Raw genomic sequence first — 19398 nt, 5'->3', positions numbered from 1 at the left:
GAAGGTGACGCACTTTTATCCACATGCTGTCTGTATGCTGTAAAAGACAACGCTGCTTCCCAGAGTTCCTTCTCTGAAACCTCTGGTCACCAAGAGTGGAATGAGAGGCTCCTTTCATGTTGGATGTGCTATAACAGCTTTAGGGACGAGCAGTACTGGATCAGACTAGGGTGCTTCACCTGTGGAAAAGATTAGCATGTGAGGGATAAAGGCTTTGTGGCCTGGTACTAAGCCACTAACTGAGTTCCTGGGGCTTAATAAATTGGCAGGCAGTCTGTTAAGCCCTTATCACCCTTCAGGAGTGTCGACCATAGGATGACCAGGGCAGGGGACATGCACAACACCAACGAAAAAACTCAAGCAGCCAAATGGGCTTGCCAAAAAGGTGTTTAGTGTTACAGCTCTGTTGGGAACAGCTGCTTGCCAATGATGCTTCTGCTAGACTGTACTTTTTTTTTTTTATATAATATTGATGGTTGATCCCTTCCACCACTGTATTGATCTATAACATAGAAAACAGAAAAAAGAAGGGTAAAGAGATCAGGGACAGAGTGATAATGACAGGAGGGATAAAAAGTGAATAAAGGGGAAGAATTAGAGGAAATCAAGACAGGATAGTAATTGCATTCATGTTCAGAGGAGTAGCTACCAGCCCTGAGCAAGACCAAGGTAACGACATAGTCTTTAAGGCAGTGCTGATCTCTGCTGACCAACACAGAACTGGAATAAATGTACAGCAGAAGTACAGTATGGAACTGTGCCATACAAACTGTGGCTGCTGCTTGAACCCCCGGTACTAAATGTTCACTCTGTAGCTCTGAGTGCTAAGCATTTGTAAGCTGAATGCTCTTCTTGGCTGCATCTGAGCCAATAAGTTGCAGAGTAATTGTTTGCCAGCAGTGGTCTATAGCAAAACGCTTGTGCTCTGCTTGCCGTAGAGGCTGTTCAGCTGCTGGTGGAGTTAGGGCTCGCAAGCTGCTGTAGCCAGAGCCAGGAAACTGGTCTTGTAGTTTGTCCTAGAGAATGAGATGGTGCACAGGCTCTGCGTTAGCTCCTGCTTCAAGCGCACAGCTGTACTTGGATGCGTGTGTTATCAGGCTTGTAACTCGTGCCATCTGTGCAGTGCCTGAGCCTTGAATGTGTCTAGGCTGTAAAATAAACATTTTGTACATGTTTGCACGTAGCTTGTTCTCCTGCCCGCGTTAGCGTTCTGCGCTGTGTGTGAGCTTTAGGGGGATAACATCCCCCATCGTTCTGTTCTCTGCATCAATTTTGGCTTGCTTTTGTATTCTAGAAATGCATTCGACTCTCGTTCATTTAAGGCCAGCCACGTTAAGGGATGCACATCGAAAGACACCTTCTTTAATCTTTGTCGCTGTGAATGCAATGCAGGATCAATTTCTCCCCGGAGTCTGAGAGATGGGGTGAGGGATATTTGTTGGCAGTACTAGGAAATAAGTGGATTTACCTAATCTGTATTAGAGATGAGCAAGATCAGCAGAGGTGACTCCGCAGAGTACCCATTAACTAGTGCTATTTTGTGCTGTGGTCTCACTTTCAAGCCTGGTTGCCGGGAAAAGCCTTCGCGGCCCGCGTTAGCCCTGCCGGGGCCGGGCTCTTTGGGTCGGGCTCTCCCTTGCCTTTGGCGTCGCCTCGCCATGCTTGGGCGCGGCAGGGGGCGGGGCCCGCTCCGGGGGGGCGGAGCCTTGCTCAGAGGGGCGGGGCTTGCTCCCTCGGGGCGGGGCGGCGGCTCGGAGCCGGGGCGGCGGCGAGCGGGGCACGGCCGGCGGCTGGGCGCTGCTGCCGCTCTCCGCCCCCCCCCGTTCCCGCCCCGCGGCCGGTATGCGGCGGGCGCTGCCGCCGCTCCGCGCTCTCCTCAGGGCCGGCGGCGCGGGGCGGCCGCCCTGGCTCCCGGCGCTCCGCGGGCTCTGCGGGGCGCCTGCGGCCGAAGGGAGCGGCGGCGGCAGCCAGGTGAGCGGGGGCCCGGCAGCGGGCAGGGCCGGGCGGTACCGGTAGCTCCGAGGCGGGCGGGGAGGGAGCACGGCGGGCCCAGCCGGGGCTCGGGAGGCCACGAGCAGGAGTTTCCCCGCCTGCGGGCCCCCCGTGCACCCCAAGGGCCTGCTTTTGCTTTCGGGTGTCGGGAAGAGGAAGGGCGGGCAGCCGGCACCCCCGCTCCGCCCCGCGGAGAGCGCGCCTTTACGGTCAGAAGGGGAAAAATAGCTGCTGGCTTCGTTATTCCCCTGCTGACCCCCCCTCTGGGCGCTTTGTCTCTGTATCCTTAGCAAAAAGCTTTTTTTCTTTCTTTTTTTTTTTTCTTTTTTTTTTTCTTTTTTTTTCTGTTCACTGTAAAATTCACGTTTGCAATCGATGTTATTTACAGATAGCAAAATTAATGTGAAGAACTGTGTTTCTGAATGTACATAAAAATATATACCATATAGATGAATATAAAAACAAGTGAGCTATTAGTTTCAGTATGATTTAGTTACAAGAAAACTGTAGTCTCAGTAATTTCACATACTGCTTTACAGAGCCCGAGATCACTGCTGGATGCCCATCAGCAAGGCCACAGCATCATTTGTGCAGCAATTGCGTTGTTTCTGATTTAGCGCTCGTGAAACTGTTCCAGACAACTTGGAGACAATGATTGCAGGGTTTTTTTTGTTTTTAAATCAAGGGCTGGTGATTATATAGGGGAAAAAGGAGGGCGCTTCAGGGAACGTACTAACTCCGGGTTTTCAAATGTCGTTTGTGTGTCACAGTTTTAGAAAGGGCAGCAGCCGGCGCGAGCCAGTGTGTCAAGGCATGTGTCTGTAACTGCATCACCTTTCACGCAGTGGTGGCAGTGTCTCTGTGCTGTACCCAGCTGCAGGAAAAAAATGTAGCAGATGAATAATGGATGAGGAACAAAGTGCTGTCTAAATAGGCAAGGCGCCCTTCTCCGTGTGTGGGAAGAGCAGCGGGCTGGGCTGCTGTCAGCGTGTGCCCTTACACAGCCCCAACAGCCACGGCTGTCCCACCTCCGTCGGCTGGAGTCACTTCTGTGCCTGTGCTCCCCGTCGCACTTGGGCTCGCTGCGTAATCTCACTGCTTTTTCATCAAACAATGAAAGAGGGGATCATAAATCCCAAGAGTACTTAATTCCATTTTAGGCTTCAAAAAAATGAAAGTTGATATTATAGACCCTTTTCGGTCCATCCTTTTCCAACCTGATTTAGTAATGGTTTCGTTGCTTGACAGTCCTCTGTCTTCTCTCCTCTCCTTAGGCTCAGCACCCAGCTGATCCCTCTTACCCCCAGTTAGCCTCTTTTTTTCTGGATTCATGAAGTCCAGTTCTTGACTTCTTCAAAGGCAGGCAGTGAGATAAATTTTAGTAACTCAAGCACCATCTTTGTTTAAGGAAGTGCTAACTTTACCAGTAGGCATTAGTCTGCCCCATATAAAACTAAGAATCAACTGAAGCGACGTATAAGGAGCGGAACAGATACCCAGCCGTAGTCAAACCTGTTGTGGAACAGATAAATACCGGTGACAGCAGCGACAGTTTTAGTATCTAAACATCTTGTAAGGGAGGAGCCAAGGACAATATTTGCAATCAAGACCTACCTGCTGCTGAGAAATTTACTTTTGTTGATTTTGTTAGTAGTTCAGTTTGTCAGTATCCTGTGCATTGAAAGGACCTGTGAAATAGAGATGGGTTAAATCAGTCAAAAGCGTGGCTCCCTGGCACAGCAGCATGTCTTTTGTACCTCTTTTTATCAGGTTAACTCAGTTTGCAACAATCTTCTGAAATGTTCTGGAACTACCCATAAAGTAAGGCAGAACTCACGAGGCTGTATGCATAAAGAAAAAGGAGTTGTAGTGCTCCTTTTCTCACAGTGGGTATTGTAGCGTATGAAAATGTCTGTAAGGCACTTTAAAATACAGAGTTAAAGATCCATTCCTTCTCTGTGGAAGTCTGCTTTCATTGGGCTTTAGCTGTTGTAAGCTTTCCAAACGGGTGTAAGGGCATAACTAATCTACTCTTAATTTCCTTCTTGCAGCTCAACATCCCGCCATCCTTTGGCTTTCTCTTTGACATCGATGGCGTACTGGTACGAGGAAAGACTCCAATTCCTGCTGCAAAAACAGCCTTTCAAAAGCTAGTTAATTCTCAGGGACAGTTCTTGGTGCCTGTAGTATTTGTCACCAATGCAGGGAATTGCCTTCGGCAGGAAAAAGCTGATCAGTTGTCTCATCTCCTGGGAGTTCCAGTGAGTAGCTTAAATCCTGTTTGTTTAGTTATTTACTTACGGTGAATGTGTCAAGTGTATTCTCTTCCATTAAATGCCGCTCAGTTAATCAGTTTTGCTTTTCCCTTAAGCCCTCTGAAATGCATTGCTGGAGGTACTATAAAAGTAAAAAATGCTATCCAACGCTAATGGTATTTCCACTGGTAAAGGTGTTGGTTTTTCCAATGGTAAAGCTAATGGCAGTGGTATTTCTTTGCAAAACTACTATTGTGGGAATAAGTCTTGCCACTTTCTGAATTAAAAAAAAAATGTACATGCCAGTGACTTGAAACTCTGCGCTAGCAAGCTGAATGTCTTCTGTGCTTATATGCAAAACAGGAGCTTCCTGCCTCTTTTTGATACAATTGGTAAAACTTTATTCCCCCTTGATTTGTGGGCTTTGCAGGCAGTAGGACTTCTCCGTTGCTGGAGACTGTTTGAGCAGTACGAAGGGAAAGCCATAAAGTCAGTTCTGCAGCACCTTTTGTTTCAGAGAGGGCTGGCAAATGTGGGCATATCTGTATCAGTAAAATCCTGTGCGTCCTGAGTTATTTCTGGGTTTTTGAGATCAGTAAAGGTGGTAAGTAGCAATTCACAACAGCGTCCTTCCAGAATAATAATGTTACTGGTTTTATAGGTATTGAAGGAACGGGATATGTAAACTTGTGATATAATTAAATCAATGCTGCAGTCTAGCAAAGGGGCCGGAATTAGAACTAGGGCCGTTGTGATTCTTCTTCACTGTTTGTTTTCTAAATGAATTTGGTGATCCTGTAAAACTAGGAGAGAAAACCTGGTGTTCGCATTGAACAGAGTAATTCTGGAAGCTGCAAGAGCTGTGTAGGACACTGTCAGTAATGTGGTTTTTTTTCTGGTGTATCAATACAAAATCTGTAAAACTTAGAGGAAAATGATACGGTAGGGTGTTAGGCAGATATGTATGATTGTTTTGTAATTCATAGAATGTGTCACACCTGTTAATTAAATCTACATGTAAATAACTTACCTGAAAAACAACAGGCTCCTTTTGTTTTGAAATCCCAAACAGATTTCGCAAGATCAAGTCATGATGTCACACAGCCCTCTGCGGATGTTCAAACGTTACCATGAAAAATGTGTTCTTGTGTCTGGACAAGGACCACTTCTTGATATTGCACGAGAGTATCTTTTAAAGAGAAAGCTGGGGTTTTTAAAGTATTTTCCTTAATCAGGTTCAGGGGCTCTTGTGGATCAAGTGAAGACCAAACATTTCAACACTACAAAGTTTGTTAGATATGGCTAACAGAAAAGTATATTACAAGGCTGAATGCAAAATATTAAAAAAACCTTATTTCTCTTAGCATTTTCATATGAGATAATCTTATTTTAAAACAACTTTACAAATGGCCTGTGGTGCTAATTCCAATAGAAAATCAGGTGGCTTAGTTTGTATAACTGATATATTTAAATAGCTCTTCTTTTTGTTTGCATTGTAGGAAGTCATCTTAATATTGAGAGTAGCATCACAACTGCTTTTTACATAAATAAGCAGTTTTAGTTTGATTACCTATTGTTAACCAAGTTTAAATTAATGGGATATATCAGCATTTAAGAGCACTACTATGCAAATCAGGAGGTTATTTTTTTTCCCTTTTGCTCCTTTCCTTTTTGGATGTGTTTCGGTGTGTACCTTAACTACCTGTAGGGGACAATTAAACCTTCTTGGTCAGTCCGCTGTTTTGCAAGCGACTGAGCATTATGATGTTTGTTTACCTAGCTGTACCTTTGCACCTGGAATGGCCGAAGGGAAGCAGTTTGTGGAGACAGGATTTTTTCCTCAACTAGCTCTTATTTCTTTCCTATAACAGTTACACAAGATGTTGTCTTGCAGTCAGATAAACTTATTTTTGTGCTTGTGTAAAGATGATCTAGGAGTATTGCATGTGTAGAGTGGCTTCTTGCTTTTCATCTCATTTTGAGCAAGTTTTATGTATAATTTCTGTCTTAAGATTTCAGGCACACAGGTCTCCCATTTATAAATAAAGAGATTATCATTTTATCTCACAGAAGTCATCAGTCTTTGATATGTTGCTTTCATTCCTAAATAATTTGCTTTAACAGACAAACTGCGTATGTTGAAATTGTTAAAAATGGAATTCCAGGTCTTAAAAATCTCTTAATAGAAGCAATTCTGTATCCTTAACTGGTATTTCCCCAGCCTTGGTTTCTGTCAACCTGTTACCATTGAAACGCTGCGGGAGAAATACCCTTTGCTAGATGTAGTTGACCATGACAGGAGACCTAACGTTCTGGTGAGTGTTTTTGTTTTAAAATACTTTGTTTCCTCATGAGATGACATTCTGTAATAGGGGTCAGTGTTTAAACTACCGAGCTAATGCTGTTGTTCTTACATTGTATTTTGACTTTGCTTTTCTGCTTCTTTATTTGTTTTAATACAGCATTTTCAAAAACAACTGTATAGACTTTTTTTCCTATCAGTGCTAATTCTTTAACATAATCTTTGATTTTGTAACTTACTGTTGTGGGAGAACTTATAATTTAGTACAGATATCTAATTCAAAATCTATCTTGGAAAGCTTTCTAGCTTCCTCAGATGTGTGGAAGATTAAAATAAGCTTTTTCCTCCGCTATAGGACTGTCTTGGTATTGTTTCTAGGCTATGAGGTTGCTTTGATTGTAAATTAATGCTTTGCAGACAACTAATTTTTCTCCAAAGGACTCCTTTTCTTTTTTATACCATTATTTAAATATATTTAAATATTATCAGTATGTACAGTATAGTTTCAACTGAATCATGGAGAATTTAGAAAAGAAGTGAATGCATACACAGTAAATACGCGTGTGTGTTGTACCTATTCAGGGTCAGTATATAAAGTGAAGTCAAGAAATTCTTTGTGGTGCATAGAATCCCTAACTCCGTAACATCACCTTTTGCCTTGCTTCTCAACCATGCAGATGGCGAAGTTCAAGGAACTGCTAATGGATTTGTCACCATGGGGAGTAAAACTCTGATTTGTTTAGCAAATACGTCATGTGTTATACAATGTATTTTTCTTTCTTTGCAATGTTAAAGAAATACATTTCAAAAAGTGTTTTTCAAATAACTTGTTAATACCAGAGGCCTCTTACTCCTGTGGAAGAATAAACATCCATACTTTTGTACACAAGTAAATTAAACAACTGAAGCTTTATAGCTTGCCGGAGGAAGTTAAATCGGTGTAGGAGGCTAGCGAATGTGGAACAGGCTGACTTGTCTGCTGTCCGTTTGCCACCCAAGTTTCTAAGTAAACTGACGTCAGGTATATACCAACATAGAGAGTGGATTTCCTGTTAGTGTTGCAGAAGGCAACTGTGGGAGCTATACTTGAATTGATTCTGTTAAAAATAGATGTTTAATCTTGTAGAAAACTTTCACTTTTTTCTTATTGCAGTACCCCTCTGCTGTGGAGCTTCCCAAGATTGAGGGTCAGTTATCTTTACTTAACTTGCAACTGTCCATTAATAGATGAAATATCTTTATTTTACTTTTCTTTCTAATTAGAAGTTCTTTTTAGATTGCTGGGCACTTCAGAAAGCTGGCTGAGGCAATTCTAAAATGTCCTTGTTAATGACATCTGTCATTAATTTGGAATGTATCACGTGAGATAAAGCTGTTTTTTTAAATGTGTGCAGTTTCCAGCCGTGTGTTTTTGAAGTTTCAGAAGACAGGTGAGGCCTGCTTTCCTTTCCATCTTCCCTTAACAGGCTATTGTTGCCTTCCTTTCAAAAATGAGGAATGAATTGTTCAGAAATAACCGGTCTTGTTCGTACAGTGGTCAGGATGGTCACTGCAGAGTTGTGGTAGGAGAAGGATCTTGTTTCAGCATACCATATTCACGCTCGTCTCACCTGAAGTACAGGAACGTAGAAACTGGACTTGAGGATTTAAAGAAATCCATGTCAGGTTATTGCTGGAGACCAGAAAAATGTCTAAAAACTACATTCAAATTTTGTTTTAAGATGAACAAAATAACAGCTCTGATGGATTATTTAAATACTGTATGTAAACATAGAATTCACAAAGGTATGGAAGACTTAGAAATACAATTTAGAAGTTAATATTTTGTGGTGCTATGGAGAAACTTAGCCAATTAAAAAAAATCTGAAACCTGTAGATTTTGCAGTGAGATCTTATTAATTCTGGGATTTTCTATGAATGAATGGGTATGTAATATATTAAAACCTTAAGATAAACTTAATTTGACTGTTACCTTGGTTCAGGGTTAAATCAAATTACTTGTTCAGTCCCTTTAGACCGAGCTTTAGTGTCAGAGATTTGGTGCCCTGTTAACTAATTCCGTAACTCTATTTTGTAATTGTTCTCATAGCTGTTGTGTTGTTTGGGGAGCCAGTCAGATGGGAAACCAACCTCCAGTTGATAATAGATGTTTTGCTGACAAGTGGCTATCCTGGAAATCCCTATCACCACGGAAGTTACCCTCACATTCCTGTCCTTGCGTGTAACATGGATCTGATGTGGGTAGCTGAAGCACAGTCTCCAAGGTAAATGCAATTATAACACACATGTATATCGCGATATATTCAGGATTTCCTAATCTCTACAGTAAAATTCAGATTCAATATTTGTATAGAAAATGTTTGCTATACCTTCACGGTAGTTCTCAACTTTGAATACGTTTCTAAAGCAATGCTCTTTCAGCAAATGCTGCCTTATTACTGTCTACATAATTGGTTCAGGAAATCAGTTACTCAAGACAAAAGCTGCTTTTAAGCCCTAAGCCTTTTTTGTTTCCCCATTCCCAGAAGCGCAGGGAAATAGAAATTTTTGCCTGAGGGCCTCAGAAAAAACTATCGAGGCCATTGTTTCATTTCATTAGGTCCTTCTTTGATGTTTCTCTTCTCCACCCTACAGTTTCTGGTAGGGTGAAGAATGGACCCTGCTAGTTGAGTGTTTTTGAGCTGAGAACAATATAGTGAGCTCGTTAAGGAGCATAAGAAAGAACAAGTAGAACACATAGAACGAGGTGGCATGATCTCCAGCACTGTTGTTGTTTGATTTTAACAGAAGATAGTTCTTTCGTAGTTTTGTTTCCCCTCCCTTCCCCTGGTCTAAAACTTGAACATACACTGAAATAAAAATCGTTATTATGCCTTCATTGCTGCCCTGATCCTGGGTCGAAGATCTTCTCAGATACCCTTACTTGGATGCAAAGACCGTCTCTAATTAGCACATTGGCAAAAGACGTGTGACAGTTCCAGGCTAGTTCCAGGCAACCGATATATCTACAGTGAGTAAGAAATGGAGTTTCAGTTGTGTTCTTTGGGAAAGGTCCAGTATAAACTTTGCTTTCTTTCCTTCGAGTCTGGCAGTATGACAAGGTTGCATCTCTTGGTGCCGTTACCTTCACTATTGGAATATAACACCATGACTAAGTTGTTTTATGCTGTTGCTAACAATTACTGGAAATAACTTTATGCTTATTTATTAGTATTTTGTAATAGAAAGCAACAAACAGGGTGGAGAGAGGGAATAAAGGGTTAATTCACAATTCAGAAAAGCTAATTCTGTACCACATTTGAAAGTGCTACAGCTGCTTCCTTCTTTGTAGCTTTTTTTCCGTTAAAAGACTATTTTGAGTTCTGGGCCACTAGAGACTTAATTTCTTTATTAGTGCCTTTATTAGATACCTCATGTATCTCTGCTGGCTTCTGATGCTCATTATATTGGTCGTTTGGGTTTTTTTAGGCTATAGATACCTGGTTTGAGCACACATACTAATCTATGTACATTAGAAGTTACCTAGCAGCTCTTCTTTGAGTGTATGTGTAATTAATTGTATATAAAATTGTTATATAGCAATTTTTTTATTCTTCTTAGGGTGTTTTTGGTAATGCCGTGTTTCTCAAGTGATATGTATTAGTTCATCCCTAATCCCACACCCTGACTTCAGTAATGAAGTCAGACTGCTTTTTTTCATCATGAGATTACATCTTCTATGTTACTGACTTACTGGCTTGGTTGATGAACCATCATCACTGTTTCCACATTGATCAAAAAACCTGAGTTATTAAAAGCATGCCATAAAATTACAGTTTGTTCCTTGATCCTCCTTTGCATCCAGTTTTTAGATAAACCCATGAAGTTTTTTTGTTTCCATATTACAAATTAGTTTTGGTATACTCTTGTGTTTAAGAAGAGATTAGATTTTCCTTCTGTCTGATTCTACCTTCCCTTTACCGTTTCTCCTCTCTGTTAAGTCAGCTGATTCTGTTAGGTCACTGCAGAGAGCACAACACAGGCTGGGCATTATTTCAAGAAGCATCACTTTTGTAACTGAAGTATCTACTTAAATGCAAGTAACACTAACACAAAGCATTGCTACATTTTAAAAGTAGATAAGTCCGTTATGCTGCCCCAATAATGTGTTTTTTATTGTGGTGTTTGTTGCTCAGCTAATCACCACTGAATTTTCAGTGAAACAGCTGTGGAAATGTTGTGTGCAAACTAAGGGAAATTTGATAGTTAGCAGGATATGATGTATTCCTAAAAGATCATGAAATAAAAAAGCCTTGCTTTCTTTTTATGTGTACTTAATATAATTTGATTTGTCTTTATATCCGTGTAGGTTTGGTCATGGAACATTCATGGTTTGTTTGGAAAACATTTACAAGAAGATTACTGGCAAAGATCTGAAATACGAGGCCTTAATGGGCAAACCTAGTAAACTGACCTACCAGTACGCGGAATACCTCATCCGGGCTCAGGCGGCTGAAAGACGATGGAAGCAACCTATTCAAACGCTTTACGCTATCGGGTGAGGTATCATAAGTCCAACGAGTACAGCAGGAAGTTACTCGCAACATAAATATCAGCAAAGAAAAATACACAACTCTAGTTTCTTTCTCATACCGTTGGGACCACCTAACATTCTTGGTGCTGTGGTGTACTTTTTATAACGTTTTTGAGCGTCACTGTTTCTAATCTTGAAAATTAATAATACTGAGCTCTTTCCATGTGTAATTTCCATGTGTAATTTCGTAGAAGCACAAAAGGTGGTTTACATGCAACTAAGATTTCTCCCTTTTAAAAAAAATTATTTCTGTAATAGGCTGTGTAAATCTAACAGAAAGGATCTGCATGTGTATTTGTTGTGTTAGGTTTACTGGTATAACACCAACAGCCTTTGAGTAGAGGATAGTTACTAGGGAATATAGAGCTAGAATTTATTTCTGAGGTCATTAAGTTCAGTCATATGCTACTGTGTGTGCTGTCGCATGATAGACTCCTTTTCATAGACAGAGATAAAGCTGTATTGTATTAAAGACTGTTCTAGAACCTCCAAGATGCCTGGAAATATAATAAGCTCATTCATGGACTGCTAATACCTGTCCTTGATTTCCCTTCCCCCTGCCCTGGTCTGCAATTCCGATGTGGAGAGTTATTCATTTGTATCATAGGTCATGCTTAATGAAAATGGTGTCATGAAATAGCTGTAGGATTGGAGTTCTTCCTCGCTGCATTCTTCCACGTACAGTTATGTAAAGTATAAAATAAACTGTTAAATCAAAACTCTATAAATATCTTTCATACAATTGAAAACTGACAACTAAAACTGCGCTGCTGACTAAACTTTCTTCTTCTATTTCCAGAGATAATCTCATGACTGATGTCTATGGTGCTAACCTTTACAACCGCTATCTTGAAGAGAACTCCAGAAAAGGTTCAAAATCACGAATTCAGGCCAAAGTTGCTGGTGGCAGAGGACCTGCCGCTCTCTCTCAGGATGATGAAATAGACAACAGCTGGGAGAATGAATTAGCATCTGCAGCTGCTGCCCGCTGCAGGTCTGTTCTTGTTTGTACTGGGGTTTACAACCCTCACACGGAGGTGCCCTTGGATACCAGGGAGAGCATAACTGAAACAGTGTTCCATGGCCACAGAGATTTTAGATTTGATCCTGGTTTAGTAGAACCAGATCATATTGTACCAGATGTCGATGCTGCTGTAGACCTGGTCTTCCAGCTGGAGAACTTTTCACCTAACTGAGATGACATGATTTCTTAAGGACTACTTAGTGCTATGCTTTTCTTCCCCCGGAAAAAAACCCTGTGCTTTCAAATCATGTTACAAACTGCTGCTTTCTAAAACATTTTAACTTTTAAATTAATCCAATCTTACATTAAGTATACTTATTAGGTATATTAATATACTTAATATATTAAGTATCAGTAATGCTTTTTAAAGTATTTTGAAATATGTTAGTTCTTGCTTTAGTTGCCCTTTATTGTACTTCTATTCATGATGTTCACTATTTTAATTGCAATTTTTCATAACAGCTTATGCATGTTACTGGTACTCGAATTCCCACATGACAGTATTCTTTTGTTTGCTGGAAGATTTACCTTCTAGGTATTGGGGATCTTGCGGATAGCTGATGGGGGTGCAGGGGTCATTCCCACCATTACAAATCGGCTGGAACAGAGCACAACGTGTATTACTACTTGGTATTCTGCAACTAGTGAGTGCCCTTTCAGGTTAGAGCGAAGTTCGGGTATGTTCTTTTGCTTCGTACTTGCTCACATAGTACCCTGCAGCCTTTCTTTTCATCCGTTTTCCCATGTGTCTGGAGCCGCAGTTGCTTTGCTCTACTCTGGCACATAAAGCCTTAACAAAATTGCCCGTGTAAGATGGAGGCTGACTTGCTGACACCATTTTTGGAACTCCGACTAAGCTGATCACAGTCGTGTAAGGAGAGTGGCTAACAGTGGGTGTCCTGTGTGGCGTAATACCTGGCCTTTTTGCTTTGCCTTTTTATCTGCACTTTTCTGGACGAATTTAGCATTTTAGAAAGCTTTAGCAGTTACATTTCAGGTGTTTCTGTCAGTTGGACTTCTCCACTGAAAGACTGACTACTGTTTGGGCAAAAAGTGCCTAGTAATTTACTTGAAGCTTCCTACCACTGTGGTAATTAACCAGCCTTTAGTGTAATATATTTCATTTTGTGTCAACGTTATATGTTGTTTGGTTCATGGATTTTAAGCTGTTCATTTTTTTTTAAGTAATTTATTTTATGTTATTTTTGTAAAATATTTTTACACTTTTTAATCCAAAAGATGCCTTTGAAATACTTCTGTGTTAACTTGTTACAACACAGTATATGGTGTACTGGTGACATAAGCTGGGAAAACATAAGCCAATTAAGTATGTTTGAAAACAAAGTCAGCTTACACAGAAATATTGCTTAACACCACCTTGGGGGCTAGTCAGGTTTTTATGGTTTGGTTTTTTTTTTTTTCAAATTAGAAATTGTACACACAAAACTCTGTGGGTCTTCGGTTTTACCAAGTTCTTGCAGAACTAGCAGAACGCTACCTTAAAAGATAGACATTTGGTGGCATAAAGTGAAATTACTTCCTGGCCAACTTCTTCACTGCTTATTGTCCTGAAATCAAACTCTGAAAACTCGCATTATGAAGAGAACATTACTGCTATGAAGTCAGATTTTTTGGTTGTTTTTTCTCCATTTGCAAACCACTGTTAATCCCTCCCTCTACTGTCAGGACTGTTGATTCATTCACTCGTAATGTTTCATAAGTGGCTTTCAACATCGTCTTGCTGGATCCAGTTTAAGGACACTGCTCTAAACAGCGTATTTCCTGTTTCTTCACTGGGAAAGTACTACAGCAGCACATTCTTGCCTTTTAAAATTGTTATAATAAACAGATATATATACCTATTTCTTTAGCACGTTTCTGTCATACACCAATTATTTGCAAAGTATGCCAAATCTTTCTAAGTGAAGATTGTAGTTTTATAAAACGTGAGGGTGACTGAAGTTGCGTTGTTTCCATCCTAAAGCACGTTGCACAGCTCTTTAGCTATTTCCGGAAGCAGTTTCAGGCTGCTAGTGAAGCAAGGAATGAAAATGTGAAAGTTGATGAAGAGCAGAAAATGTTCAATTTGTTTCTTCTTTTTTTTTTTTTTTCTTTTTTTTTCCCCCCAGAATATGCATGAACACTTCAAAAGGTTCATGAAGGAATGGTGTATATGCTTTTTAAGCTTCATCCCTCCTGGTAACATTAACTTGTAATGCATATGTAGAAAAAATACTGTTTGGCTGCTAAGAGGCTGCTACTGTTTTTGAACTGAAAGGAAGACAGGTATTTAGTCTATATCCCTCTTAGACCATTTAGGCTATGTCTGCGTTGCTGGGGTGTGAATGTTGCCTGATGAGTCTGATTGGGCTATCTTTAATGTGATTCTGTGTATGAATGTATGACCAAGTCCCAGTAGCAGACCAGTGCCGGTAATTTGGAGCTGTGTCAGCACAAAATAAGAAATAGGCAATTGTTGCCACAGATGGTGGACAAAAATTATTAATATATTATTATAAAACACAAACAGCAATGTTAGTGTAGTAGTCACTTGTGTTATACCAGTTAGCTAGGCGTATATTTTGGGGAGATATAATGAAAAATAATTTTTTTTTTAAGGAAGGAATAGAAGGAGTACAGTGAGTTACCATTGAGGATTTTACCTGGAGCTCTTGCCAAATGTGAAGGACGTCACAGCACCCACTTGCGAGGTGCTCCCACAACTTCACTGCAGGGCTGAGCTAGGTACACTGGAATTAGATGGTGTATTCCCTAATTAGTACTGCAACCACAGCGCAGGTCTAGCTCTAGAGCCTGAAAGTAAACTGCTTCCTCAGTGACATGTTCCAGTGTTTATGTGCATTCAGCACTTACACCGCTGTTAGAATTCTGAAATATTCCTGGTGTTAGTAGTATAGCAAACTCCTCACATTTTGCAAAAGGAGTAGAAAAGCATGTGCATTCCTCTCTCAGGGAGTCCCACTCCAGTTTACACTTCTACTTATGTTTCTGGTGTAAATATTTGTGCCAAGCTGCTAGTATGCGACTCAGGCAAACCTTCAATTGCACCTGCTTTACTCAATACTGAATTCCAGCAAAAGATTTGTCATCTTTACCTTTTTATTAAGACATTTTCATTATGTTATTATTTAACATAACAGATGAAAATGCTACACCGACAGACTTCTGAGTCTGAATTTTGTGCCTTCTACTCACTCAGGAAGTGGCACAGATGAGGATTTTTTTGAAAAGAAGTGTTATAAAACATTGCATCTGAGTTACCAGTGTCATTACTAACATTTCCTGCTCTGGTACTGTAAAGTAAAATTTACTGATTCTTTGTTAGTAACAAGCTAAGATGTGAAAATCCTTGGAGGAAATCTCAATCTCTAGTACTGGAAAGGTGCTTTTTTTTTTTTTTTCCAGAGTTCTTAAGGAAAGATGAGTTTAGTAAAATGTTCTTTCTAAATATTCAGCTAAGAGTGAGATGCTTGAATATTATGTTAGGTAAGAAAAGGGCTAAGACCTTAACTTTTGTTCTCTTTTCCTTGATGTCCTCTTACCTGGATTTTCACTTACCTTCTTTAATGTGTTTTCAGCTCTTTGCAATGCAGTATTTCCCACATATTCTGTTCAGTGTATTTCAGTCATAATATAGGTAAGCTACTGGATGTTACTTTTTTCAAGTTTAAAATGTACTGTTAAAACACCTAAGTGATCAAGATGTACAGAAATAGCTCACTGAAATAACTTTTAAAAATACTTCTGAGGATCTTGCTGTAGTTTCTTATAAGTAGAACTTGCCCTTTGTTTGCATAGTATTTTTATTCTTGATACAAACCGTCAAAAACAACCTTTCAGAAATATATCCCATACTTCTTATTGCTAATACAAAATCAACAGTATTTTAAACTCCAATCGTGTGCTGTCTTCAGTATCATGTTTTTCTTTAGAAGCCTTTTTCAATTAAACTAAAGTTGGAGGAATATTAGAGACATATTTTAAGAAACAGATTTTCAGGTATCTCCTCTTTGATATTAAAAATACTTGCCTTTATAATTAAGTTGATCATGTCAACACTCGAATACTCATGAATGTAATTAAAGGAGTAGTAGTACATCATACATTTCTGAAATCAGTCTTCTGTTCTAAAAGAATACTGAAGAACGTACATGGCTTTGGGCTGGGCTGTTCGTGGTGCAAAGATGTCTGCTTTCACACATGGCCTGTGTTCACTTCTCCACTACCATCTGTAGTTTTTGAAGGGTGTCATGGTTTTGTTAGTGAGGGGGGCCTAAGGTGGCAGCTTCTGTAGGAAACTGCTGGAAGTTGTTTCCCCTTTGTCCAGTGGACTCGGCTGGGCCTAGGGCAGACCCGCTGCTGGCCAAGGCCGAGCCGATTGGTAGCAGAATGTTCCGTGATAATGCCTCTGCCATAACGTATTTAAGAAGGGGAAAACAGAAAAAAAAGAGAGAAGAGAAGATGTGAAGAAGCTGAGCGGGGGCAGAGGCGCAGAGGGGGAGGCGTGAGCCTTGCAGGCCTCACCCTCTGGCCTCTCGCCAGGTGGCCGACTGGGCCCGACTCGGTCCGGCCTGGCTGCAAGAAGTGGAGAGGAGATGAGAAAGATCCTGAGAGACATCTACCAGCCTGTTGTGAGGAACGGCTGCAGACGCCAAGGTCAGTTCGGAAGTGAGGGGGAGGAGTAATGCGGCTCCTGGCCAAGATTCCCCTGCAGCCTGTGGTGACGACCATGGGTGGAGCACGTTGTCCCCCTGCAGCCCATGGAGGTCCACGGAGGAGCAGAGATCCACTTGGAGTCCGTGAAGGAACCCATACCAGGGGAGGTGGATGCCTGAAGGCGGCTGTGGCCCGTGGAAGCCTCGCTGGGGCAGCCGTTCTGGAGAGACTGTACTCCAGGGAAGAGATGACCCACGCCGGAGCAGTTTCACAAAGGACTGTGGTGTAGGGGTGGGACCCCACGCTGGAGCAGGGGAGGAATGTCAGGAGTTCTTCCCCCGACCATGAAGCAGCAGCGTAAAACAACGTATGATGAACTGACTGCAACCCCCGTTCCCTCTTCCCCCTGTGCCGCTCGGGAGGGGAAGGTGGCAGAGATAATGTTAAGCTTGGGAAGAGGGAGGGGTGGGGGGAGGTTATCTTGTTCTCTGTCTCATTATCCTGCTGTTTGTAGTAATAAATGAATAGTTTTCCCCAAGTCGAGTCTGTTTTGCCCGTGACGGTAACTTTAAGGATTTCTCCCTGTCCTTATCTCAAACCTCGAGCCGTTTTTCCTTATATTTTCTCTCCCTGTTCTCTCGGAGGGTGGAGGGAGTGAGAGAGAGACTGCGTAGTCTGGTCCTGATCGGGGCTGAACTACGACAGGGGGCTCATTTGCCATTTTGGTGAATTAACCTGTTCTTTTGGCAGAAGACAGTGGCATGCTTAAAGTAGAATTAATCTCCAAATTGGTGTCAGGTTCTCTGAGAAGATAGTGTGGCTTGCCTCCTAAAAAGCTTAAAAAATGTAGTTGTCCAGGCCTATCTCCCATGAATGTGAACATCGTTTTGTCATCTTTGGTTTTTACACAGATAAACTGTTCTTCAAAGAGGCACACGCCTTTCAATAGCCTCATAGCATGAGTGCGAGTCACAGGCGTTTCTCAGCGGTATTTAGTTCGGCAGAGCGAAGTTCTGCTGCAATCCCCTTGTTGCGGAGCTCTCCAGGTGCAGGCGAGGGCGGGCCGATTTCCCGCCTCGGCCCCTGCGGGCGGCCGCCGCGGGGGGCGCTCGCCGCCATCTTGGTTGCACCTCAGGCAGGCTGCTTGGGGAGGTGCTGGGCACGGCGGGGAGAGCAGTTGGGGTACTTCGTTCCTCTCTTGCATCTTTTTTTTTTTTTTTTTTTTTTCCGTATAATCGAAGTAATACTATGCAAAATCATTGCCCACACGCAGTTCTCCAAGGCTCAGGATATTTCAGGTTCTCCATCTCTGTGGACTGAACCCCAGCTTGGTAAGTGGTAATACAGGCTTGGCAGGCCCTCAAAAAGTCAAAATTATTAAAAAATAGGAGACAATGTTAATAATTTTAGCTTCCTCTCATTCTCACCCTTTCTTGGTTTCAAACAAGTGCGAAGTGTGGGTCCCTCTCTAGTAATTTTTTCCTGTCGGAGACCAAGAAACAGTGCCTTAGGAGTTTGAGAGATGAGTTGGAGCTTGCTGCTCTTGAAACCTCTCCCAGCTGCTGGGAAAGAGGCATTTACTCCCCAGTTTTGCTTTATGTTTAGAGTATAAGTGCTTTGTGAAACTGACAAACATTTGGGCTTTCTTCAGCAAGAAAATAAGCAACTGTAGCATGGAAGTGACACAGTGAGGGTTGTTTCTGTAAAACGTGGTGAGGATGCACAGTTGAAAGGCTGTGGAACATTTAGGGTTTTTTTCATCAGTGGATGGACTCATGGAGAGACAGGTATTGTACCACAGCCATGTTTTCTCAGCTCTAGATTTTCAGAACTTCAATGTCAGCTCTTTGTCAGATTTTTCTTGTTCAAAAAGTGTTTGTAAGTGATGGAGGGAGAGGAGGAATATTAACAAAAGGATTCACAGAAACATTGTGCTAAACTGTGACTTTTCCAATGTAAGTTCTTTTTGTTCCTAACAGCTAGGATTTAACCTCAGTTGAGTCAATGAATTGTTTGTAGTGCAGCTCCAAGCACAATATCTGCGTGTAGTGGCACCAGGACATTCACCTGTGTAATGATTTAATATGGTTTTGTATGAAGTGCACATACGTTTGAAATTAATGTACATGTATATATTGCTTTAAATTACACTAATTACACAGGCAGTTGAAAGGACGTGAACTTGCCCAGACCTTTGGTTGACTTAGCTTTCCACATACCCTGTCTTCCGTGTGCTGGTTAAAAGCAAGAATGCCACGTTGTTATGTCGAGTGCAGCGTAGCTATTTTATTCCCCCACCTAGTCTCACCAGGGCTTAAAGGAAGATAGAAATAGTGACCTGAATAACACTACGCACAGAAGGCTGAAAGAGGTAGAAATCTCTTTCCTTCAGTGTCTTAGGCGAGAAGTCAGGATTACAGGTGTTCCTTTAAAATTCAATGGTGCGCTTGTATGTTCTGTTACTTGAACAGAAACGAGTGTGAACAGTCTTTATTGTATAGTATCACTGCGTATCTTATGCAATCTATATTAAAATGTTTTGTCTATACAAGGATGAATTCTCAGGTGACGAAAT

General features: G+C 41.4%; 1 protein-coding gene across 1 annotated transcript; it reads left to right on the top strand.

The window, feature by feature from the left end:
* Positions 1 to 1800: 1800 nt before the first annotated feature.
* Positions 1801 to 14016, top strand: LOC104477879 (haloacid dehalogenase-like hydrolase domain-containing 5). The gene is made up of 8 exons (XM_086755206.1): positions 1801 to 1971; positions 4044 to 4253; positions 5320 to 5432; positions 6469 to 6562; positions 7703 to 7736; positions 8639 to 8813; positions 10898 to 11086; positions 11922 to 14016. Exons 1-8 carry the CDS (start codon positions 1843 to 1845, stop codon positions 12316 to 12318), a joined length of 1341 nt encoding a protein of 446 aa, XP_086611332.1. The 5' UTR covers positions 1801 to 1842; the 3' UTR covers positions 12319 to 14016.
* Positions 14017 to 19398: the final 5382 nt, after the last annotated feature.

Source organism: Chlamydotis macqueenii, chromosome 10, assembly GCF_036417535.1.
Source record: "Chlamydotis macqueenii isolate bChlMac1 chromosome 10, bChlMac1.mat, whole genome shotgun sequence".
NCBI classification, from domain to species: Eukaryota; Metazoa; Chordata; class Aves; order Otidiformes; family Otididae; genus Chlamydotis; species Chlamydotis macqueenii.
Note: the sequence above shows the minus strand (reverse complement) of the source record. Positions and strands in the feature narration are given on the sequence as shown.